Source organism: Pituophis catenifer, unplaced genomic scaffold (assembly GCF_029215685.1).
Source record: "Pituophis catenifer annectens isolate HBS135680 unplaced genomic scaffold, rPitCat1.0.hap2 SCAF_1, whole genome shotgun sequence".
Classification (NCBI taxonomy): domain Eukaryota; kingdom Metazoa; phylum Chordata; class Lepidosauria; order Squamata; family Colubridae; genus Pituophis; species Pituophis catenifer.
Window position 1 is genome coordinate 89508378 of NW_027256881.1, and position 25894 is coordinate 89534271.

Here is a 25894-nt window from a genome sequence, read left to right on the forward strand (position 1 = left end):
TTAATTTAATTTAATTTAATTTAATTTAATTTAATTTAATTTAATTTAATTTAATTTAATTTAATTTAATTTAATTTAATTTAATTTAATTTAATTTAATTTAATTTAATTTAATTTAATTTAATTTCCAATTTATATACCGCCCTTCTCCCTGAGGACTCAGGGCGGTGTACAGCCAAGATAAAAAACATAGAATACAAATATTAAAACATTTAAAAATATATATAAATTTTGGCCCGAAAGTTAAGAATCACAGACTAATTAAAAGAATTTAAAAATTTCTTCTTAAGCCAACCCGGCTTGCTGAAAAAGATGGGTTTTCAGGGAACGACGGAAGGCATTGAGGTCATGGATTCTTCTTATCTCCGGGGGCAACTGATTCCAGAGGGTGGGAGCCCCCACAGAGAAGGCCCTCTCCCTGGGGGCCACCAGCCTACATTGTTTGGCTGATGGCACCCTGAGGAGGCCCTCTCTGGGAGCGCACGGGTCGATGGGAGATCGTCGGTAGCAGCAGGCGGTCTCGGAGATAGCTAGGCCCTATGCCATGGAGCGCTTTAAAGGTGATAACCAACACCTTGAAGCGCACCCGGAAGACCACCGGGAGCCAGTGCAGCTCGCGCAGGAGCGGTGTTACATGGGAGCGCCATGTTGCTCCCATCAGTACCCGCGCTGCTGCATTCTGGACCAGCTGGAGCCTCCGGGTGCTCTTCAAGGGGAGCCCCATGTAGAGAGCGTTGCAGTAGTCAAGGCGAGAGGTGACGAGGGCGTGAGTGACTGTGCACAAGGAATCCCGATCAAGAAAGGGCCGCAACTGGCGAATCAGGCGAACCTGATAAAAGGTCCCCCTGGTAACAGCCGTCAGATGTTCCTCCAAAGACAGCTGCCTATCCAGGAGGACTCCCAGATTGCGAGCCCTTTCAGTGGGGGCCAAAGACTCGCCCCCAATAGTCAGTGATGGAGTCAACTGACTATATCGGGATGCCGGGAGCCACAGCCACTCAGTCTTGGAAGGGTTGAGCTTGAGCCTGTTCCTCCCCATCCAGATCCGCACAGCCTCCAGGCACTGGGACATCACTTCAAGGGCATCATTGGGGTGGCCTGGGGTGGAGATGTACAGCTGGGTGTCATCAGCGTACTGGTGGTATCTCACCCCAAAGCCACGGATGATCTCGCCCAGCGGCTTCACATAAATTTTGAACAGGAGGGGCGAGAGAACCGACCCCTGAGGCACTCCACATATAAGAGGCCTTGAGGTCGACCTCTGCCCCCCTGCCAACACGAACTGCGACCGGTCGGAGAGAAAGGAGAACCACCGTAATACGGTGCCCCCCATCCCCAACTCTTCCAACCGGTGCAGCATGATACCATGGTCGATGGTATCAAAAGCCGCTGAGCGGTCTAACAGGACCAGAACAGAGGAGCAGCCCCTGTCCCGAGCCCTCCAGAGATCATCCACCAACGCGACCAATGCCGTTTCCGTGCTGTGCCCAGACCTGAAACCCGACTGGAACGGATCTAGATAGGATGTTTCCTCCAGGAATTGTGGAAACTGTTGCGCGACCACACTCTCAACAACCTTCGCAATGAAGCGAAGGTTGGAGACAGGACGATAGTTAGCCAATATTGCTGGATCCAGGGACGGCTTCTTGAGGAGAGGCCTCACCACCGCCTCTTTCAGGGCAGCGGGGAAGTGACCCTCACTCAACGAAGCACTAATGACGCCCTGGAGCCAGCCTCGTGTAACCTCCCGGGAAGCCAGTACCAACCAGGAGGGACATGGGTCCAGTAAACATGTGGCCGCACTAAGTCTCCCCAAAATCCTGTCCACATCATCGGGAGTCACAGCATCAAACTCCTCCCAGATAACATTCTCAAGACTGTTCCTCGTCACCCTGCCCTGATCTACCCAGTCAGAGTCCAAATCCCCCCGGATCTGAGCGATTTTGTCATACAGGTATTGTCCGAAATCCTCCGCCCTGCCTTCTAAGGGATCCTCCCGCACTCCCAGATGGAGCAGGGCGCGGGTCACCCTAAACAGGGCGGCCGGACGATTCCCTGATGACGCAATAGAGGCGGAAAGTAGTTAGACTTTGCCGTCTTTATCGCCACTAGGTAGGCCTTAATATGCGACCTTACCAGTGTTCGATCAGATTCAGCGAGACTGGCCCTCCAACTGCTCTCCAGGCGTCTTTTCCGGCGCTTCATTTTCCTCAGCTCCTCAGTAAACCAAGGAGCCGCACGGGATTGGCATCGGGTCAGAGGCCGCAAAGGCACAACTCGGTCCAAGGCCCCACCATAATGAGATGCAATGAAAGAAGAGAGAGGGCAGTTGGTTGCAAATGCAAGCCATGTGTTGATGTTTTTTATTTGAAGGCCTGTGCCTCTGGTGTTGGTAGCATCCAAGGAATATTTTCCTCATCATGGCTGTTGGAGCCATTCTGCCAGTTGTTGCAGTGCTTATTGGGTATAAAGAAAATAAGGACATCTTAGTTGTACTAATACAGAAGGTGACATTCTTATTAGTCTTTTGTTAATGAATTTTCAGGTAATAGGATGCACACCATTCCATTTCATCAGGTTCAGAAGTTATATTTTTTTAAAAAAAGTTTTTGAGTCAGTATCCCTTAAAATACAGCCTTTTAAAATATATACCATATAAAGAGTAATGATTTCCAGGGAATAAAAATATCTCTGCCTAACTGGCACTAAAAAGATAATAAACTAGGTGCTAAGCAAGCCTTACTAGGGAGGGCTTTCCCAAGAGACACTTGGAGGGGGCCCACTGCCAGGTGGACATTCAGTCAGAGATATTATTCCACTGATTCGACCCTATTCATGAGAACTGCTTCTTAAATATTCACACACTAGAACTCAAACCAGTCTCCTATTTTCCTACTCTGCCTGACAAGTCAGGTTGTTCTAATTTGGCAACTCTTAAGATGTGTGGACTTCAACTCCCAGAAGTCTAATTTCCAAGTTTAAAAAACACTATTCTACTTACACAGAAAATTCCAGGAAGTTCATTAGTCACTCAGTGAAACATCTTTATGTTATGCTCATGTTGTATTATCCCTTTTAGTAACAATTAATAAAGCTCTCCCACAGGGAGTTGATAAGAGCCACAAGCTGATACATGCTGGATGCTTCTCCTGAGACTGTATCACAAAGAGTGGCCATATATTCAGGTACCTTAAGCATCAGGTCCTTTAAACATGGTCAGAGTCATGATGCTTTCAGAAGAGATGAATAGAATAGATGAGACACTAACAGGAAAGAAATTAAAATAAATTCTTGGTTTCAGCAGAATTCCATATCTATGGCATGGAAAATGGAGATGTATGTAGACTAAGGAACTTTTTTTATTTAGGTTTGATTTACTTTAGGTGAAATACTAGCTATGGATACATTTCCATTATTCTCAGAGAATATAGAACAGAAAATATTTTTAAGGATAACAGGCAACAGAAGGTTGGACATCACAAAAAGACAGCAAAAGGATAATTATTGATTCATTGTTATGCTCTTGTATTGTCAGGCTGTAGGAGAGGCATCAATGATTTTTCTGCCCTTAAAATATGAAATTCTAATACTGTGTACTGTTTGCTTCTTAGCCTCAGGAATGAAATGCCTTGAACCAACCCCATGGATGTCTTTTAGGTCAATAAATCATACATACCTCACACACATCTGAACTGGGGATCAACTTTGTTGAAGAAGTATTCCTAGCTCACTCAACAATAAAGCTCTGAATAGTATTTCATTTTAGGTCAGGGTTTTTTCAAACTTGGCAACTTTAAGATTTGTGGATTTCTACTACAGGAATTCCCCAACTGTTTGGGGGAATTCTTAAAGTTGATTTCCACATATTTTAAGAGTTGCCACATTTGAAAAACACTGCTTTAGAGCAACTCTGAGCACAATGTTAGATAGGTTCAAACCTAACCAATAAGAAGATCAGCTTTTTGCTTTGTTTGATATAAAAAAGATAGTCCATTTCAATAATTAATTCAATCATAGTTCTTGTCTTCCCCAAACTTTGAAAAGGCTCTCTGCACACGTTTGTTTATTCAATGTAGATTTCTTAATTCATTGCCTGATTTAAAAAAACATACTTTTTTTTATAGTGGCAAAACTAGAGAGGGCTAGATTTATTATATTGCATTTTATTATATTGCAGGCAGCAGCCAATTAGTATTAAAGAAAAAAAATCAGAAATGTGCACAACTGTCCTTTGCTATAAATTTGTTATCTCTTGTCTTACCTTCAGAATATTTAGAGAACATCATATAAACATAAGCGAGATACAAATATTTCTCAGGCCAGAATTCTAAGAACCAAATTACACATGCTGTTAACAAGAGTCTCCTTCCTGACAAAAAAGTTTGGGTAATAGAAAAGATACTTTGGGTTAATCTTCTTCCATATGCCTTGGTCCCAATTCTAGTAAGGTCCAGGGTTACTATTATTTACAACATGATAGATTAAAAATGGCATTAACAGAGTAATTAGGCCCTAAGACTGCAGAGACCCCTCGATACAATTTTTTTAAAAAATGTAAGACTAAATATCTTCATGTTGCAGATTTTATACAGCTGAAATGTCACGTACCTTATATAAATGAATGTGGGGCCTATGCAATTCTTTACATTTCATGGAAGATGGGGAAAGAATGACACTGCATCTTTAGCATACATCTTGCACATACTTCAGATAAGCTAATTACCTCTTGGCACTCTTTAATGCTGCCTTATTCTCTCTCTTTATACTTATAAAATATAGGGGGGACGACTGAGGCCTTAGGTTAAGGCCCATATGGCTCACCCAGAGCCCTGTACAAGGGGCCTCAGGGATTCTCCAAAAGCAGCTGCTGAGCTGTAGTTTTAACAAAATTGGAGGAGAAACATAGTAAATACAAAAAGAGTTTTATATATACCTCATTTAATTATTTTGGTTTAAATTCAGTTTAACTGGGATGCTGCTGAATTATTTTTAACAAGCTGGAAGGAGAATCATTAAATACATAAAGAGGGAGATATAGTCTAGTTAATATAATCTAGTTAAATTCAGTTAAAATGCTGCTGAGTATTGGTAACCTGATAGACAAAAAAAATACAAAATATACGGAGAGTTATTGATACTGCATTTAATCCCATTGACCCGTGCGCTCCCACAGAGAGGGCCTCCTCGGGGTGCCATCAGCCAAACAATGTAGGCTGGTGACCCCCAGGGGGAGGGCCTTCTCTGTGGGGGCACCTACCCTATGGAACCAGCTGCCCCCAGAGATAAGGAGAATCCAAGACCTCGGTGCCTTCCGCCGTGCCCTTAAAACTTTCTTTTTTCAGCAAGCCGGGCTGGCTTAACATATTTTTAAATATTTTAATTGGTTTGTCATTTTAAACTGGGGCCAAATTAATATATATTCTTTTAATTGTTTTTAATGTTTGTATGTTTTTATCTGGCTGTACACCGCCCTGAGTCCCTCGGGAGAAGGTGTGGTATATAAATTTGAAATAAAATAAAATAAATAAAATAAATTATTTGGTGCACATTTCATCTTGATTATCTTGGATCTGCCCACATTTGCGACCTTATTCTATCCATATTTTGGAGTCTGGTGCTAGCCATTTGCCATAAAAAACTAATGGCAGCTTTCTCCTGAAAAGACTATTTACTCATTGAGGTGAAGTAAGTATGCTTAATTATTTTAATATTAAAAAAGGATACTGTAGTTATTTCCGGTTAATTAAAACCAAGAATATGTTAATGTTGTTTTAGACATATGTTTCTTATATCACATTTTACAGTCATAATCTATGTGAGAATAATTTAGATAACTATCTTAATATACCCCTTATAATTCTGAAGTATGAACCTAATTTATTCTGTTGGGATGACATCACAGAGAAATTAATAATCAAATCTGTCTCTGTGAAATTTGGTTGCAGAAAAATCTTGGGGATTTCTAGCTTATTGCAAAAGAGCATTAGCTGTCTTTAGATGTGTATTTTTTTTTACTAAGCCTGCTACTCAGAAGTTAGTACTCTTGTGGGTCACACACCCATGCTAATAGGAAAAATATTTATTTTCTTGTGTGATATATATGTGAGGTTTGTATAATTTGCACAATATCCCAATAGATGTATTGTGTGTTGCCTGGAGTTTTGTAAAGAAAAATCTGGAAAATTTGTCAACTTCCGCCTGTCTTAAGTTATCTTTGTATCATGCCATTAAGAAAACTATTTCATGCATGTGATAAGATGGTCCATTAAAACTTCTACAATAAACATGATTTTTAAGCTTACGTAAGACAGTTACATCTTGGATAAAGGATCTTAATCACATCTTCCCAAACTGCCATGTTCCTTCTATTTTTTATATAACTTTTTGGGGGGGGGGTTTGTGCAAATTTTGCAAAAGGTTAGGCTTGACTTTAGTGAAACTTTCCCCCACGGGAATGTTACTGTTCCCAAAAGAATCCAGGTATCAAATTAAACAATATTACCCCCCCCACACACACACATATGTATGAACGAAACTGTGGAAATTTAAAGCCCCTCTGCTGGGAATAACAGTATAAATAACTGAAGACATTTTGTAAACAGTGCGGTCATAACCTTGAAACGTTAAACAGTTCTCTGGGATCTGGCGCATCAGCTGCCTCTGGACTGAGCTGCCTCAGAGGAAAGAGCCCAGCACTTCTGTTTATCTCTTTGCTTAATCTCTCACAGAGTAACAGATCAGATCAATAGAAAGAATGATGTTTAAATTAAAGCCAGGGCACCATGAGAGTGTACAAGGCAAGAGTATCTTCCCATCCAAATTATTCCATCAGTATTTTTTAATGTTGCTTAAGATACTCTCCTGGGTCCACCATCTTACCTGTTGGGAGGCTCTGGGGGGATTGATGAAAAGGGGAGTTATCTTTACAACAAGGCTGTTTTTAAAGTTAGGTACCCTACACTAAAGAAAGGAACTTATTTGAAAATATTATTTTATCTTCCAGTAATATAAATTATTGTTTGATGATTAATAACAAATTCCAGGCAATTTTTTATCCAAATAGGGATGAGCAGTTAAAGATTATCCTATCCTCTGCAAAAGTATAATGTACATGCATAACAAGTGCTTCCATAATACTTCCATAATACTATATAAAATGTATACACGGGCCTGGGGAACATGGAGCAGGATGGAGCCCATAAAATGGCTCGTATGATGTGTTGTTGCGAGGGGTGGGGAGTTATTTTATTATTATATATGATTCTTTTATTAGTTTTATATTTTTTTATATGATGTTTTTATATTGTAAACTGCCTTGAGTCACCATGTGCGAATAGACAGCAATAGAAATCAAATAAATAAACAAACAAATATAAATAAATAAATAAATAAATAGCATACGTGTAGCCTTGCACCATCTGATTGATAAAACATTTGGAAATATGGCATACCTTATAATTTTATTCAGCATTCCAGCAGATGACAAGTTGGGACACCACTGTGACTGAATGCAAAGGCACCAGATGTTCTCCTTATAGACTTCAGCAATCCACAAATTGGAGAGATAAGGGTTTGTAGTGGGAACCTGGTTTGCAGTGTTCCATGGTTTGTACAGATGCATGCATATGTGCATGTGGAGATTGTCAATATAGCCCAGCCAGCCCAAATCAAGATAGTTAACAAAGACAATATGTTCATTTTAGTAAAACAGAAGTGTTAGACTTCCCTTCCCTTCCGTTTAAAGGATGAAGACCTGTAAAAAGATAAAGCTTGAACTTGTGGGCCTACAAATAAATCATCTTTCCTTGACTGCTTGGTTAAACCAGATAAATATAAAGGTGGTTTCATCTAAAGAGTATTCTGATTTACCAAGAAATCATATTTAAAATACAGACTAGAAATAAAAATTAAAATAAGCAAGAAAATGGTAAGACAACACCTGCCTGACCTTGATGGATATAAATCACTTGACATGATGGATTACATCCCAGTGTTCTGAAGGAGCTGGCAGGAGTTATCTCAGAACCATTGTATCATATCTTTAAAAAATCTTGGAGCACCAGGGAACTACCAGAGGACTGGAAAAGAGTTGATGTGGTTCCCATCTTCAAAAAAGTAAAAAAATAGACCCAGGAAACTAGACCAATCAGTCTAACAGCAATACCTGGAAAGATACTGCAAAAATAATCAAAAAAATAATCTAGAAACAAAAGTTATAACTAGTAGCCAGCACCGGTTTGTTAAAAACAGATCATGCCAAACCAATCTAATTTCATTCTTTGACAAAGTGACTAAATTAGTAGACCAGCGAAATGCTGTGGACATAGTATATTTAGACTTCAGCAAGGCATTTGACAAAGTAGACTACAACCTACTTCTTGGTAAACTAGAAAAATGTGGGATAGACAGCATCATCACCAGATAGATTTGTAGCTGGCTGACAAAACTGTACTCAACAAATAGTCCTTAATGGTACAACATCTACATGCAGTGGGGTATTACAAGGTTCCGTCTTAGGCCCAGTACACTTCCATATCTTCATAAATGACTTAGATGAGGGAATAGGAGAACTCATCAAATTTGCAGATGACACTAAGCTGGCAAGAATAGTCAACACCCCAGAAGACAAGCTCAGAATCCAAAAAGATCTTGACAGACTTGAACAATGGGCCCTATCCAACAAAACGAAATTTAACGTGGAGAAAAGCAAGGTTTTACACTTGTCAGGAAAAACCAAAGTTCCAAGTAGATTAGGTGAAACCTGGCTCAAAAACAGTAACTGTGAGAGCGACATTGGAGTCCTAGTGAATGATCCCTTAAACATGTGGCAGCAGCCAAAAAAGCTAATACAATCCTTAGTACTGCTTTATAAAGACTTAGTAAGACCACACCTGGAATACTGCATCCAATTTTGGTCACATTACAAAAGAAGATGTTGAGACTTTGGAAAAAGAGCAACTAAAATGATTAAAAACCTGGAGACTAAAACATGAAGAATGGTTGCAGGATTTGGGTTTGGCTAGTCTAGAGAAAAGAAGACTAGGAGGGACATGAACAGTATTCCAGTATTTGAGAGACTGCCACAAAGAGGAAGGGATCAATTTATTTTCCAAAGCACCAGAAGGCAGAACAAAAAAGAAGGGATGGAAATTAATCAAGAAAAGAAGCAACCTGGAATTAAGGAGAAACTTCCTAACAGTGAGGACAATTAACCAGTGGAACAGCTTGCCCTCAGACGTTGTGGGTGCTTCTTTATCACAAGGTTTTTAAGAACAGACTGGACAGTCACTTGTCTGAAATAGTATAGGATCCTCTGCTTGAGCAGGGGGCTGCACTAGAAGACCTCCAAGATCCCTTCCAGCTCTATTTTGATTCCGATTCATTTCTGGATATATAAAGGTTTAATTGATATTGAAGATAAGGTGATATCATTTAAAGAGTATTCTGAGTTACCAAAAAATTATTTCTGGGTTTCTTAATAAGCATAGGATATTGAAGATAATGTGTTACCTATCTTTATCAAAGCATTAATTAACTTTATATATTTATTCAATTTCTATAGCTGCCTGACTCAACCAAGTAATTGGCCCCAACATTGCTGTTGGTAGCTTGGGACTGCCTATCTCTCTAATATTATATTACTATATTAAGAGTGATTGAAAAAAAAATGAAAAAACCTTAAAGCAAAATATTTCAATTTTTGCTTTGTTTGGCTTATTTGAAAGGTTATGGACGACGCACTGTCTGAATGGCAGAACAAAGCAAAAGTTCAAATATTTTACTATAAAAATGTTATTTACATTTTTGCTCTCATCTCTAATTCATCTCTAATTTAAATTATTAACTGTATCCTTGTGAGATCCAGAATAAAATTGTTTGACCTGCTTGATACTTTTCAAATAATTCCTTTCTACACCATTTTTAACTAAAAACCCGAACTATATACAGATCTTCAAGCTGCTTAGCTAAAAAAATATATGCTGGGATGTAATCTGGAAGTATTTTTTTCTCATGTTGCGTCTGTTATTTAGGAATGTATAATTTTAGAGCTGATAATTTCCAAAAAGTTATTTAGGAACATCATATAAATCCCTTGGAAAAAATGAAGTTAACAGGAAAACCCTCTGAACTTACCTGGGATTTATTTCCAAGTATAAATCAAATCACTTTAATCCTTCAAACACCCTGCTTCAGATTTATTCTAGTGAAAGAAATTGTACCTACCTTCATTTAGCATTTTTCTGTTTTCAGCCTTACATTGGCAATGTTTAGAAAAGACACATTCCATGCTAACACTTAGATTGTATGACTTGTAAAAAATTCTATAAAACTTAGATTGTTTAGTGTACAAAGACAATATAAAACTGTCTGCTTTCCATCTCTTATCATCTTTGCAAACAACCCCATTCTAAATTAAGACATGAATAGTAATGACAATGCAAATGTATGGATTGAGCTACAAATTTTGTTAAAGTTTGTTGCTAATTTCACAATCTCCCTAATTCTTAGTTAAATTATTGGAAATGTGACAAACAGGTTCCTTCCTTCCTTCTTGAGTGAGACAGCCATTACATGCTGTTTTTCTAGTCATCTAAACCTCCCCCCAAAGGCTACGGTCTACCTCTTCTTAATTAGGAAAATAAACATTTCATAATCTGAGGTCAAATGGTTTTTGCATTGTGTCACTTTAAGATTTGTAAAATCTGCTTACCCAAAATAAAATAAATAGTAATCGTCTTTCTCTTTTCTTTCAAAACAACAATAATAAAAAAACCCACACAGCACAGTGCGCTATTTTCATTTTCCTGTTGATAATTTTTTTAAAAAAAATTATACAAATTATAGCAAAATTTGTTTGAAGAAAATATATTCATAGAATATCTTTAATGTGTATTCTTTTTAGAGAGATGTGATTTCAGAATATTGATTCTAGGAATCGCCGTCTTTCACAAAGTGGAGTACACAAAGATAGAAAGTTGCAAAATTTGGTTGGATCCAGAGAACAGCACTTGGACCAGCAAGGCGTTGCTGCAGGATATTCAAAATATATATATGTGTATATTTATATATATATATACAAGTTAATAAAGTTAAATATATGTTCTTTGTGATTGTTTCACTTTCCTTTGGCATAGTACATTTGGTCTTCTTTTCAGTTTAAGGATTTGTTTGTTCCATGAGAAAACAGTTTGTTGCCTCCTTGAAATGCTTCCCCCACCCGTTTCGTATACACAATGCACAAATGCATTCATCCACAGAGAAGGGTGCTTTTCTCATGCTTGAAAATCCTGGGTCAGGAGGCAGTAGGGCCACACAACCGAGTTGTGTTCACTGTTTCTTTCAGCTCATTCTCTGGTTTGCCAGCAATCATAAAAGGCCATGTCTGTAGCCAAGGAGCAAAAAGGTGTGGGGGTGGGGGAAAAGGAGAGGAAGAAAAAGAAAGGACGAGAAAAAGAAGAGAGAGATCAGTGTATTTCAAATGACACAGTTCTTGAACTGTAATAAAGACATAGATAACCCAGGTGTTCTTTCCAAACAATAGGAAGTAGTGGTTAGATTAGACAAGTCTCAGCCAGTGAGCGTAACTAGGTTCTTAAGATGGCTCCACCGTATTGTCCCATGCAGCTGCAGAGTCGTATGTTTTGCACCATAAATATGTTTTTTTTACTCTTTATGTTCCTCATAATTCTCTAAAACCTTTGGGGGTGAAAGGTCATGCTTTATTGATCTAGATACCAGTATTGGTTACATTTGATAGAAATGATCTCTCTCTCAAATAGATATACAATGAACGCAACATAAAAAGGGATATTGGGGCAGACATCTTTTTTTTTAAGCCCCTGTCTATTCTTGACTGGGTAATGTCAAAGCACGGCTCCCCCTTCACTTTTGCTTTGTTTTGAAAAAGATAACGAGTACTATCTCCTCTAAAAGCATTTTAGAGTTGGAGATGGGGGTTTCTTCTTGACTGTATGCTTTGGTTTGCAACTGCCAAAGTTCTGCTGAGGTCAGAAGCCTCATAAGGAAAGTATAATTCTAGAACAGTAAAATTACAGTTCTATCCATTTCTTATGGGCATTAGAGACAATAGGCACAAATCACCTTCTTTTTTTAAAAAAAAATGTCATGAATGCAAACTTGCTAGCAAAATAAAATCTGTGTAGATTATCTGTACTGTGGTGGTGGGAATTATTCATCATTGTCATGCTATTGTACTAATTAATCTCAATGTCTTTTTAAAATGAAGCATATACATGCAATAATGATATCATAGCAAAACCAACAACAAGGTCAACCATATCTCACCCCTTCTCCCAAATCCATCAGTCAAAACAGTTTGGGGTTCTGAGTTTGCTTTCAGTAACTTTTTTAATATGTTTACTGTTGCTAACCATAGAGAAATAAAATAAATAAAACTTCAGTCCTTTATTATTAATTAACTGTTAATACGAGTAAGAAAACAATTGTTTTACATATAGAACCACAATAAAAGTAAACCATCTATCAGATAAATTAAAAAACACAGTGAAGGAATATAATGCCCCCCTGCCAGATTTCTTTCCAATAAAGAGGGTTCAACCGATAAAATCCTGAATGGAAGTTGTTGTTTTTTAACCGTTCCCTCTCTCTAAAAACGTTTGCGTTCGTTTCAGCCATAAACTGAGGCTAAACGTTTTCCTCTTTATGATTAACTCCGTTGCTAGAAATAACGGGGCCTCCAAATATCCGAATCGATATCTATTATCTATATGTTTCTCTTATACCAGCTCGCATCTACTAAAAAGGCCGGAGAAGCTTATAAAATATTCCAAGCCACTTCCTAACAGCCCCGTCCGTCTTCTTTCTTCCTCCTTCGTGACCTACAAACGGATTTGTGGCCCCTTTCGTGACGAGAAGTCGAGAAGGTGGTTGTAAATCTGAAGGTGTGCGGTACACACACCCACAAAAACACACACCCCTTCCACTCCCGAAAAGTCCATAATTTACGGGGGAGGGGGGGCAGGATCCTGACGACGGGGCGGGCGAAAAGAGACAGGGGGGAGAGAGAGAGAGAGAAAAAGAGGCACCTCTTTTCGTTTAAAACCCATTGTTGTTATACGGTGTTTTCGAAAAAGCGGTTTCGATGGTGATTTAAATAGCTTTATTTAAACAGCGTTAACAGTCGCGGTCGTTAGTGGCTGCGATAGTACTACTCGTACTAATCTCCAACCATCGGCAGATAAAACACGCCGAAATCAGATTCCCGCCGACTGACGCCGTTAAGTCAATAAATCGGGCTATTTTTTCTCCCTCCCCCTTATTCTGATCAATTAGTAAAACTTGGTGAGTGAAAGACGTGACGGCTCCCCTCAGTTATTAGGAAGCGGCCGGGACGGCTGGGAAAAAAAAAAGAGTTCTGTGGCGCAATCCGATTAAGAGGACGGTTAAAAGAAAAAAAAAAGAAAAAGAGGGGGGGCTTCTTTTAAAGAGTGGTTATCGTTTTGGCAATTTTTAAAAATATTATTATTATTATTATTATTATTATTATTATTATTATTATTATTATTATTATTATTATTATTATTATTATTATTATTATTCTGCCCGTCGCTCCCTGCGCCTTTTCGTCACCGCTCGGGACAAACCGAGCGCCGAGTCGTCGGAGCGCGCGGGGAAGTGCCGAACGCGCCAAGCGGCCGAGGACTTTTCTACCCCCGGCGTCCACAGCTCACACAGTTCCCTCGGACGACTTCGGAGACCGACTTCCTCGCCAGCCGCCGAGCTAAGGACGACGACTTTGCTGGCCGGAGGATGGTTGGGGGAGGGGGGGAAAAGCAAGGGAAGAGAAGGGGAGCTGAGGGCGCCGGGAAAGCGTGGAGCCAGGTGCGAGCGTCGCGGCGCGCGTGTCCTTTCAGCCGCCCCCCCCCCACGCACGGCGTGTTTCCCGCCTCCCGAGCGCCCCACTCACCAAATTGACGGGGTGAAGGTAGCCGTTCTCGTACTTGTCGCTGGCCAGGATCTGCCTCAGGTGGGCGATGTAGCTGGAGGCCAGGCGGAGCGTGTCGAGCTTGGAGAGCTTGGTGTCCGGCGGCACCCAGGGCAGGGTGGTCTTGAGGCGGGAGAAGGCTTTGCTCAGCACCCGCATGCGAGCCCGCTCGCGGGCGTTGGCCGCGTTCCGCTGGACCTGCTTGCCCTCCTGGCCCGCCGTTCCCGGAGGGCTCTTCTTGCCCGGCGTTTTCTTCCGCGCCTTGCCCGCCGCCGCGCCCCGGCCTTTGCCTGGGGAGCCCCGTTCGCCAGCAGAGCCTTCGGCGGGGCTCTGGCGTGGAGCGGACGGCGAGCGGCAGCGGTCCATTTTCAGGCTGCCGGAGCAGCCCAGGATCTCCGCCTCGGGAAGGTCTTCGGCATCGCTCAGCGAGCCCGTGGACATGGCCTCGGGCCGGGGGGCAGGGAAAGGGAGCCCGCCGCCTGGGGACCCCCGCTCAGCCTTCTTCGCCTGACTTGGCGAGAGGGAAGGAGAAGCGCAAGTTGATGCGGAGCGCCCGGGAGGCATTTATCCGGGGGGTGGGGGTGGGGGGTGGGGGGGTGAAGAATAGGCGGTCCGGGGCAGCCCGTGGGAGGGGCTTTTCTCCAAAGGGTCGCCGCACTGCGTGGACTGCCGCACTCACCCCGGATCGGTCGGGGGAGAGAGGCCACTCGAGGATCTGGGCTTTCCTTGAAACGGGGAGATCTGTCTTCTTTATTTTCTTTAGTCCAGATGTATCTGCTTCCCTTTTTGATGCTGAGCTCTCTAGACTAGGATGTCTCCAGAGATGGGCCTCCTTCCCTGGGTTGGCCCAGAGGTTGCCTGGGTTTAGGAACCTCTGGGACATCCCTGCTCAGATGACATTTGCTTTTCCTAGTTGTTCAGTACTAGGCCTTGTCTTCCTTCCTTCCTTCCTTCCTTCCTTCCTTCCTTCCTTCCTTCCTTCCTTCCTTCCTTCCTTCCTTCCTTCCTTCCTTCCTTTATCTTTCTTTCTTTCTTTCTTTCTTTCTTTCTTTCTTTCTTTCTTTCTTTCTTTCTTTCTTTCTTTTTCTTTCTTCCTTCCTTCCTTCCTTCCTTCCTTCCTTCCTTCCTTCCTTCCTTCCTTCCTTCCTTCCTTCCTTCCGATTGCTATTATTGATGATATTTCTCCTGTGAAGTCTTAAATGCTGTCTCATTTTTTTTTTCAAGAATTGCAGAAATCTAGGCCTTTACTCCTGAATTCCTGGAATATGAATGGGCTGGCCAATGACGTCTGTGTCTGAGACCTCTAAGTTCTTGATAGAGCTGACCTAGCTTAAGCCTGTCAGAGTTTGCATAAACTTCATCCCACCAGGCTGGACCAGCTTTCCTGTTAGGCAGAGAAGGGCAACTATTTCAGCAGCTGATTCTAGCGGTTATGAAAAGGCAGCAAGGTGCTATTTAATTTGTTGTTTATTGTGTCTTTACTGCCAAGGTTGGGAAGAGGTGCTTATGGGATTTTCTGCCATATGTCAGAATAATTTGTTTTAGGATGTAGTATTTTTTTGCTTTTGATACCTTTGAGTCAGTATTAACTCCTGGTGACTGTCTGGCCAAATCCCTGCAGTTTTCTTGGAAAGGATTCAGAAGTGGTTTGCCATTTCCTGCTTCTTGTGGGAATGCTGTACATGTAATATATCTTGATTCCAGCAAACCCACGGCATTCAATTTAGCATTATAGTTGAGTAGGGGTTGAATGGTATGACAATTAAATGGATATCAAAGGAGCTGAAACATTGTATTCAGACTGTTCATCAATGGTTAAATGTCTATGGAATTCTCAGTCATCCGGGGTCATGGTTGTCATGGCGAAACATCTTCAAGAGAAAAACATAGAAAGTCCAGTTGCCTTTTGAAAAAGCATCTTCAGGATACTCATCAACGGTTCCTTATCAACCTGAAGCAAGATACCAAACAGAATGCTACCAGGTTCAGATTTTATTAATTAGTGACTTCAATTAAGAAGTGAACAGAATGTTATAGATCAGCTATTGTAGATCGGATAGAACTATCTTTTGTTTTTTTGTATGCTTTTACTTTTCCAATAAACTTTTCTTTTTAAGTTTTGGTTAAGATCTATAATTTGAAGTCAAGAGATCTGAATTCTGTTCAGTTCTGGTATCACATTAAAGGTATGTTATAAAAAGTTATCTTAATTGTGGGCCGCTTTGTATTCTGGGAGAGCATTGCAGCAAAGAAGCCTCAGTTCAATATATTGTTTGTACAGTGTACACATGCTCCCCTCTTCTCAAAACATTTGTAACACAAAAATAATATACATTTCTTTGTCATTGAATCAGATTACTGAAATATTATTGGAAGAAGTGGCTGTGAGTTTTGACTAGTTAGAACAGTTAGAACAATTAATCAGTGGAACAACTTGCCTCCTGAAATTGTGAATGCTCTTAACACTGGAAGTTTTTAAGAAGAGATTGGACAACCATTTGTCTGAAATGGTATAGGGCCATGATGGCGAACCTATGGCACGTGTGCCAGAGGTGACACACGGAGCCATATTGGTAGGCACACAAGTGTTGCCCTAGCTCAGCTCCAGCACGCATGCATGCACTGGCCAGCTGATTTTTGGGCCTTCTGGGCCCAACGGAAGTCGGCAAACGGGCTGTTTCCGGCCTCTGGAGGGCCTCCAGGGAGGTGAGGAAGGCTGTTTTTGCCCGCCCCAGGCTCCTAGAAAGCCTCTGGAGCCTGGGGAGGGCAAAAAAACGGGCCTACTGGGCCCACCGTGCCATCCCATGCCAAAAGCAGGGGGAGCATGGGTGGTCGCGCACACATGCATGGGGGGGTCAGGGTGCATAGAATTGTGGGTGTGGGCATGCACGCGCGCGACCACCCCACACTCCCCCAGCTTTTGGCACGTGATGGCAAAAAGGTTAGCCATCATTGGTATAGGGTTTCCTGCCTGAGCAGGGGTTTGGACTAGAAGACCTCCATGGTCCCTTCCAAATCTGTTATACTGAAACTACCTCTTACACAGCCATGTTTTATTTCAGTCTTGTTCAATCACTCTTTATTCCTACATCTGTTCTTGATAGATATCTTAGCCAGGACCTTAGAGGATCTAGCCTAAGTTTCATCAATGGACCAACTGAATCTGTAGAACTGTTTATTTCCCAAGGAGCATCTTGATTCGCCTGAAGAGGAGATCAAATGGCAAGATGGCGCCCTAATATGCCACAGCATGAATTCCAAAGCCTTCTCAATCTTAGTATAAACTTCAGTTGTACATCCTCTCCAATGATTAAAAGAGTGCAAAGTACATATTTAGAAATATTGATCAAGATTTCCCCCTCTTGGTAAAAGGTTCATAATTGGCAGCTTTTCTGTATAGCCAACTCTGTTAATAAATAGCAAATACAAGTGAATTAACATGATTTATTATAAGGAACCAGTATGGAATGTTTTATGCACTGTGAAATATTGCAATAATTTTGTAGGTACATTTTAAGGAAATATATAATTATAATGAAGTGTACATGGTATTAAAATTACAATGTTCTTCATTAAAATAATATTTAAAATAGAATTTTTCAAGGACAAACTAATAGTAGATACCATCCCTATACCTATAGTAGAATAATATAGTATACAATACACTATAATAGAAAATATTACATTTACATGTGTTTTGTAAGCTTTTATCTAAAACTCATGTCCCCAAGTTCAGTGGGAGGTAGTTCAGGGTTGATATATGTAGGACTGAATGTTTTTACTATTAATTAAATACTTGATTCTATACATCCTCTATCATAATCTTCCCCAATCTAGAATACACAGATAAATTTAAATTCTGAATCTATTCTGTAACACACCAACCAAAAGATGTGGAACACCCATGCTTTAGACAACTTAAAGCAACCCTAATTGTATAGGCTTTGACAGCTGATGTCTGAATGGCAGTGTTGAGTTTCAGGGTTTAATGACCATGGTTTAAACAACGGATTTCCTAATGTTTCACCAGCAACTCTGGCTGGCATCTTCAGAAGCACGGTGGCCTTCTGTGCAATTCAGGAAATTGAGCAAGGATCGACTGGGCTCCTGTCCTTATAGCAGGGCACCTGATTTCTGATTGTTTGCAGGGATGATAAATCTGGGCTCCAACACTGAGCTGGAATTCAGACTCTTGAGTCAAGAGTAATTTGGACTGTTCCAGATAAATTGGGATTTACCCCTGGGTTTTCATTTTATCTTCTGCCTATTCTTCAGTGGCGGCAATGCACAAGTTGGGAGGTGCCTAGGAAGTGATTCAATGCCAGACTCTGGACCAAAGGACCATCCCAAAAACTCTTGTTTTTCAGGAAGAGAATGGGCTAATCCCAAAGGAATGATCCAGGTTGAAGCCAAACTTCATTGGAGAAAATGGCCTGTTTGGAGCTCTCCAAGGTTCTGCAACTCCAGCATCTTGACTCTGGCTCAGCAAACTACCAGTTGGTGTCCATTATGCCCTGTAGGCTTGTTTTTACATTTTTAAAATCCTTCCTTTATTATTTTTATAAGTAACCCAAAGCGGCAAACATACATAATACTCTCCTATTTCCCCCACAACAATAACCCTATGAAGTGAGTTGGGCTGAGAGAGAGCGAGTGACTGGCCCAAAGTTGCCCATGCTGGGACTAGGCGGGACTAGATAATCTAATAACTAGATTATGTAATTAAAAAGGTTGTGACAAATAAGAAGCTTTTATTGATTTAAATGGGTCAATTATGAGAACCCCAAGTCAAAAAAAATTACACCAGCTTGATTGAGAGTGAATATGGAGATGTTTGTAATTATTATAACATTTCATTAAGCTTTACATGGAGTCATTGTTTTCATTTATTTTGGAACTGGCTACTTTACAGACTGCTCCCCCAATCCAATATCCATCAGATATGCTGAATTCAGATCAGCTGATGTGATCTTTGGGAGGGCTGCAATTGAATTCTACTTCAACAGCTTCAAAGAATCTTGGAATGGCATCTTTGCCTTTCTACACTCCAAATGGCTTTCCATTTTATTAAGGATGTTAAGAGTAACTTTCTCCAGGAACCCAAGTTATAAATGGGAATTATGAGAGCTACATTTCAACTGGAAGGCAGCAAGTTTCCATCTTTTTCAAATCAACACTTAGATAAGCTCATTGTGTTACAGCATTCATCTTAGAAAAGAAAGAGAACATTCTCTGATTCCTGCAGAAAGTCCTATGAAGAATCTTGAAATTGTGCAAAACTTAAAATCAACAGCACTTTATGAATGACCAAATGATCCAATCATATCCACTGCAGAGATATTTCTTCCATTGATATTAATCGGAAGAAGCCAAACTAAGAGCAACTAATTTCCACACAAAAAAGTAGGGAGATGATCCTCTTATGAGAATGGTCATGCCGGGTTTAAACTTATGTATATTTACATATAAAAGTACATTTACATTTGTCTTTTGCTCCAAGGCAGGTTATAAAGTAAAGTAGTCTTATTAGAAGGGCTAACACTACTATTGGGAGTTGTCACATGTGGCTACCATTGAATGAGGTTATTGCTTGCTGTATGGATCTGTCATGCTCATTTGGGTTTAAAATGAGGCCTCGTAACAGGTTTTTAGGGGGAAAAGACACACTTTGCCAATTGAGTTTGGATGGTGCCAAGATTCAGTTCCATTTAACTTATAATAGAGTGGTTCAACCCTAATTTAATCCTAGAAAAGGATCACTGCATAATGATCCTGCTCCATAACTAATAAAAAACAAAAACCATCTTAATCATAATTACCATATATATACTGTGTGTGTGTATATATATATATAGACATTTTCATATCAAGTATGAAAATGCAAGGAATTAAATAGAACTATCTATTGCTATTTATATGCAAACTAATAGATACAATCATGGTGCAGAATTGGAAAATCATAATAGCATGTCATTTTAAACACTCTGCTTCATCTGGGAATTCAGTACCCTTACTTTCATGTAAGCTAACACTGGGTTAGTATTGTTTTTAATGAACTATTAACTAAACACATTGTCAACTTAATTGATTATTGTAGCTAGTTGTTTTAGACATGCATTCTTACCGATTTCAAAAATTACTCATCAGCAGGTCTGAGATTTATGGTCTTTTTTGTTTTATGTTCCTGATCATTGTTTGTGCAGGTGGATCCCTACATGGTTGGTTTCCCCAGCCATGATTTATTGCTCAAGTGATTGATACTATAAACTTCTGCAAGGAGTCACTTCCAGCTTTAAGATAAGAGAAATATCAAATTGAAGCTGTTCATATGAAAAAAAAAATCCAGACAACTGAAATTGTGCACAAAATTAGTTAGAATTTATACAGTACAGGATTAAGACAAAATGGACTCACTGAGGCTCAGGGGCAGATATTTCTGAGCTGAACTCAGGGTACATTAGAATCTTAATTAGATACAAAAATAAGCAAATAAGGTTTCCTACCTCCCGTACTTTTGAGATACTCAAGCAAAAGAAGGAAGAGATAATTGAAGAAGCCAAACTTTTGGGTGGTAGAGACCCAACTTTTCCCACTGAGAACAGTACCTACAGCAGCTAAAATAGGCAACAGTCAAATAGAGAGAAATCAACTGATGTAGTGCATGGCTATCCCAATCTTACTGTAAGTGTGCTTTGAGTATTGCTTAGATCAGCGCAGGGGTGAAATCTAGCAGGTTCTGACAGGTTCTGGAGAACCGGTAGTGGAAATTTTGAGTAGTTCAGAGAACCGATAGTGGAAATTTTGAGTAGTTCGGAAAACCGGCAAATACCACTCTGGCTGGTCCCAGAGTGGGGTGGGAATGGAGTTTTTGCAGTATCCTTCCCCTGCCACTCCGACCAAGCCACACCATGCCCACCAAGCCATGCCCACAGAACCAGTAGTAAAAAAAATTGAATTTCACCACTGGATCAGTAGTCCCCAACCTTTGTGGGTCCATGGACCAGCAGTGGTGGCGGCAGTGGCAGCGGCGGGCGGGGGGAGGGAAGGGATGGTAGCATGTGTGCAACCTATTGCCATGCCTGCACAAATAAAGCTTTGCACCCACTCGCCCTTGCTTGTGCAGACTGGTACTCAATGGACTGAAGATCAGTACCAGTCTGGACTGGGGATTGGGGATCCCTGGTTTAGATTGATTATACCATTTGTTTCTTAAACCAAACCTAACAAACCCAATACTTATGAGTATTATAATAATAAGTAGTATCTTACAGTATATGTAGATAGTTTGTAATTTAGTTCAGACGCTCTGATAAATATATGTTTTTCAAGTTCTGTGAACATGCAGAATTTTAAAGAAATTCAAGAATCTTCAATTCTGTTACATACATACATACATACATACATACATACATACATACATACATCAGATGTTTAAACTAATTATTTAAATATGTACAGTTATTTTAGAACAAGGTTGTCAACCTTTCTTAGTCTGTAGTGGGCTTATTTTTTTCTGTTTGGGATCTTTGGGAGGAATTGTTTGCTTATTTAAAAATTTCATATTTTTACAGCATTAGGATTTCACCCAAATGATGCAATTGAACATTTTGGATCCTTTTGCTATTTTAGAACTTTGGGGAGTAGATTCAAGGAGCAAACATGGTGCATTAAACTTTGCAGTGTGACATCTCTCCAGATCAGTCTGAATCAGAGCAATGTGGACTTTAAAAAAAAAGTTGGTATGGATACCTTAAGCCTCTGTGAGGCTTAAGATACTTATTTCACTCTTTAATCTTTTAAACCTCCTTGGCCGCAGGAAAAAAGTATCAAAATATTTGGCCCCACACAGTCTGGGGAGGCGCTGGGGACAATAAATGGGGTGTTGGGTTGGATTGCATATAGTAGTGGCCACCCATGGTTAAAAGCTCAACATTGGCAGTAGTTATAATGGAAGAGAACCACTAAAATTGAAAATAGCATATATTAGAATATAAATCAGCAGGAATTAAATATTAAAATCAATTAAAATGAAAAAAGCATTAAAGATCAATGGCTGACAGCATTAGAAGAATCTTAAATTGTCCCGAAGCACCCTCCATCCCTCCAAGAAGTTCTCTGGATAGGATCTTCTATCACAGAGGTGTCACTGCTGAAAACTTCCTCTCTTTATGCTTTCCTGCTAGCCTTGTGTGGTATAGAATGGAGCAGAACATCTGCAAGCTGTATCCAGTGACTGCCCCTATGCTGGGGAGATTAGATCCCACTTAGAGTGACACTGAAGATAAGGTTTGCTTTAACAAAGCTGGCTGGGGAATTCTGGGAGTTGAAGTCCTCCAGGCTTAAAGTTGCCAAGGTTGGAGACTCCTGCTTTAGAGGTACAGTATGGATAAGGCTGGTTTAATCTTAGAAAGTAAAAGTTTTATTTTCTAATGAACAGAATAGGGTTTGCTGCTACAAGACGGAGCAGAGCAAGAAATGTTGAATTGGGCAGAAACTTAAAAAAAAAATTTTTTTTAGCATATTGTGGGCGGTAAGTAGATTCTATGTATGGAATGATTCCTTGAACCAGAAAACAACTGCAGTCCTTTTTTTAATGCATAGCTAAATCCATTTATATGCTTTGTGAATAGTTATGTCTATTGGGCATGGATTCTATGACCTACTTTTTTGTTCCCAGAATGGGTAAAATATATCAATATTCTACATAATGGCAATAGCTTCTATTTCTGAAGAATCCTTTTTATATGAGAATGTGAGTGCAGGAAGTTCAGGAATCATAAAAATATTCCAATTTCAGATTGTCTTTTACTGACCAGCTAAAATCAAAATGAAATTGGGCATGAACTATACTGTGCAATATCATTGGTTTTACAGGCTATAAGACTTAGGTTTTAGGTTTAGTTTCACCATACCTAAAAAGATGACAATCTCTGCTATGCGTGTGTAAGGGAAATGTAGCTATTGATAGCTGTGATGGATACTGAAAGATATGCAAGAGAAGAGAAAGTTCTAGTCATGCAAAAGTGCACTCAAGGTAGAAGAAGAAGAGTTGTGTTAGTTGTTCTACTCTGCAGGATATTTAGCTCAATGTGTTAATTAATGACAAGAAATGCACCAAATATTTATTGAAGGTTCTAACAATAGACACTGAATGTTGCAATTCTTTCTTCCAAATATTCTGAAGAACAATTAAGGGGAAAAGTCCCCTCCCCGGTGTTTTATGACATCTTATAACCAAAAGTTTAAATTGTTTTGGTTCTGGGATATCTTTTAATGCTGTTTCTATGTTGGCTAATCCTTCACATTTTTGTGGTTTCAGAACATGATGAAACTGTTTGATAAGGAATAATTTGTTGAATTTACTTTCCAGTAATTAGAATGTAAGTCTGAAAAACAATTCCAGATTTTCATAAATGTGGAATTACAAACCTCTAGCTTAATGTGGACATGGGTTAAGTATTAAATCAGCTGAGGACTTCTTGGGTCACAGCTGTGCACTGTATTTTCCACAGTAATATGCCAGATATCTCTGGAACATCACAAATAAGCTGTGAACAATTGTTCTTTGCAGTAGATTGGACTCCTGTTGCAATGAAGTACCATAGTATGCATGCATATATATATATATATATATATATATATATTAATTTGATTTATATGCCGCCCTTCTCCGGAGACTCAGGGCGGCTTACAAGGCGTTAAGCAATAGCCTTCATTCTTTTGTATATTTTATACAAAGTCAGCTTATTGCCCCCACAAACGGTCCTCATTTCACCTACCTTAGAAAGGATGGAAGGCTGAGTCAACCTTGAGCCTTGGAGAGATTCGAACCAGCAGAAATTGCAGGCAGCTGTGTTAATAACAGGGTGCATTAAACCACTGAACCATCAAGGCTCTATATTGTTAATATATGAGATGTAAACTCTGCATATATGCAGTTCTGATCAAATTTCAAATTGAAAGAATATATGATTCTGCTTACATTGATGGACAGAACATGCTTATATATATTTAGACTTTCCCTTGTACTATTCAGGCAAATGAACACATCTACAAGATTTCTAATGGGCACCCTAATTTTTTGTCTATATGGAATTCAAGACAATTCCTGTCCATATGGAATTCAACTCTTGTCTATATGGAACTCAACAAACCAGCCTGATGTAGCAATTTGAATATTGAACTAAATATAAAACATAGAAACAGGTTCTAATTCACACTCAGTTATAAAGTTAAATGGGTCACTTTTGATACCATTGTTATGAAGATAAAATGGAGCAATGAATCATCTTAGATACAAATGCAATTAATAATCCATCTATTTGAGGATTTCTGAAACCATTACTACCTGGGCAGGTATAAATTATCTCAGCCTTCCTAACCTGCACCGTTCCAAATATGTGGATGTCAACTCTCAGAATTCCCAGGCTGCTCAGCCATTGCTCTGAATTCTTGGAGTTGAAGTCCAAATATCAGAAAGGCGCCCACGACTGGCCTATCTTATCTTACAAATAATTCATTCCACATCTGGATAATAAGCCAACCTCAGTTTGGCAAGGATGAAACATTCCAAAACATTCTAAATATTCTCAGCAGGAAATAAAGAATTCTCCATAAACCAAGTTAGTTAGAATGTTAGATTTAAACTGAATGGTATTTCATGGACCTGACGTAAGAGTTGTAACATTATATATAAGTAGAAAATGACCTTACGAATGAAGATGATTATATATGTATCCCAGGATAATGTTGCAGGATCCAATCAGGGTCGGTCATTAGGATCGGAACAAATGACAGCTAATGACTTAAAAGCCAGCCATCAACACACCCCAATCAACATCTAAAAAGCCACTTACAACAGGCACTATAAATACCACACACAGAACAGCACACTCTTTGCTAGAAAGAAGTTCCCTGAAGATGGGCTCCAGCACGAGTCCAAAAGCTCGGAAAATAAAACCCCTGGTCCCAATCAGCAACCCAGATTGGATCCTGCAAAATGACCTTAGCTTAAATTACTTAGAAATCCCTTGGCCTCTTAAGGAAGGAAAATAAAGTGCTACTTAAAGTTTCCTGTAATGCTTACAGTAGGATAACACTGGAATCTCAGAGGAGATCTGTCATAGCTTAGAGTGTTTTCTTACACTTTTGGATGGTCATATCTCCTTTACAAAACTACTAATCAAGTGCTGTTCTATGCCTCAGCTAGTGTTAATTTAGGGTTTATGTACACAATTGTTAACTTCTAGATTTATCTTTAAGTAAATGTAAGTTTACCTCTAAGCACTAGTCCAGTAAAGGTAAAACCATGTCTCCCAAGAGATAAATGTATCAGTGAAAACTCCAACATAAAATTCCCAAAAATTTATTTTTTGGAAAATGTTATTAAATCAAAATTTCTGTAAGGCTATTCAGAACCCACCTCTGTCTCTGTATCTTCCAATCTTTTCTTGACTACAGATTCACTATCACAATATTAAAGGTTGATTTGTATACCCTAGCTAAGTTAACTTATTACACGTAGACCTCAACTTACAACAGTACACTTAGTGATCATTCGAACTTACAATGGCACTGAAAAAAGTGACTTATGACCATTTTTCACACTTATGACCATTGCAGCATCCCCATGGTCATATGATTTACATTTGGATGCTTGACAACTGACTCACATTTATGATAGTGGCAGTGTCCCAAGGTCATGTGACCATCTTTTGCGACCTTCTTGAGAAGCAGAGTAAATGGGGAAGCCAGATTCACTTAACAACCATGTTATTAATTTAGCAACTGCAGTGATTTACTTAACAAATGTGGCAAGAAAAGTTGTAAAATGGAGCAAAGCTCACTTAACAAATTTCTCACTTAGCAATATAAATTGTTCATGATCTTCCAGTGCCTAAGCAATGATAAGAAATGATAAGATACCTC

The 25894-nt window shown here is 39.7% G+C and overlaps 1 protein-coding gene across 1 annotated transcript; it reads right to left on the reverse strand.

Annotated features, from left to right (window-relative positions):
* Positions 1 to 10928: 10928 nt before the first annotated feature.
* Positions 10929 to 14407, reverse strand: TCF21 (transcription factor 21). Its single transcript, XM_070952501.1, has 2 exons — positions 13949 to 14407; positions 10929 to 11383 (listed from the first exon to the last, which is right to left on the reverse strand). Exons 1-2 carry the CDS (start codon positions 14405 to 14407, stop codon positions 11294 to 11296), a joined length of 549 nt encoding a protein of 182 aa, XP_070808602.1. The 3' UTR covers positions 10929 to 11293.
* Between the last annotated feature and the right edge of the window lie 11487 nt (positions 14408 to 25894).

Bases quoted from the DNA above. Each gene is read 5' to 3' on its own strand.
- TCF21 (XM_070952501.1), bottom strand. From the start codon at position 14,407: ATGTCCACGGGCTCGCTGAGCGATGCCGAAGACCTTCCCGAGGCGGAG. The intron at 11,384-13,948 runs GTGAGTGGGGCG...CCTTGGCTACAG, and splicing joins ACCTTCACCCCGTCAATTTG to ACATGGCCTTTTATGATTGC.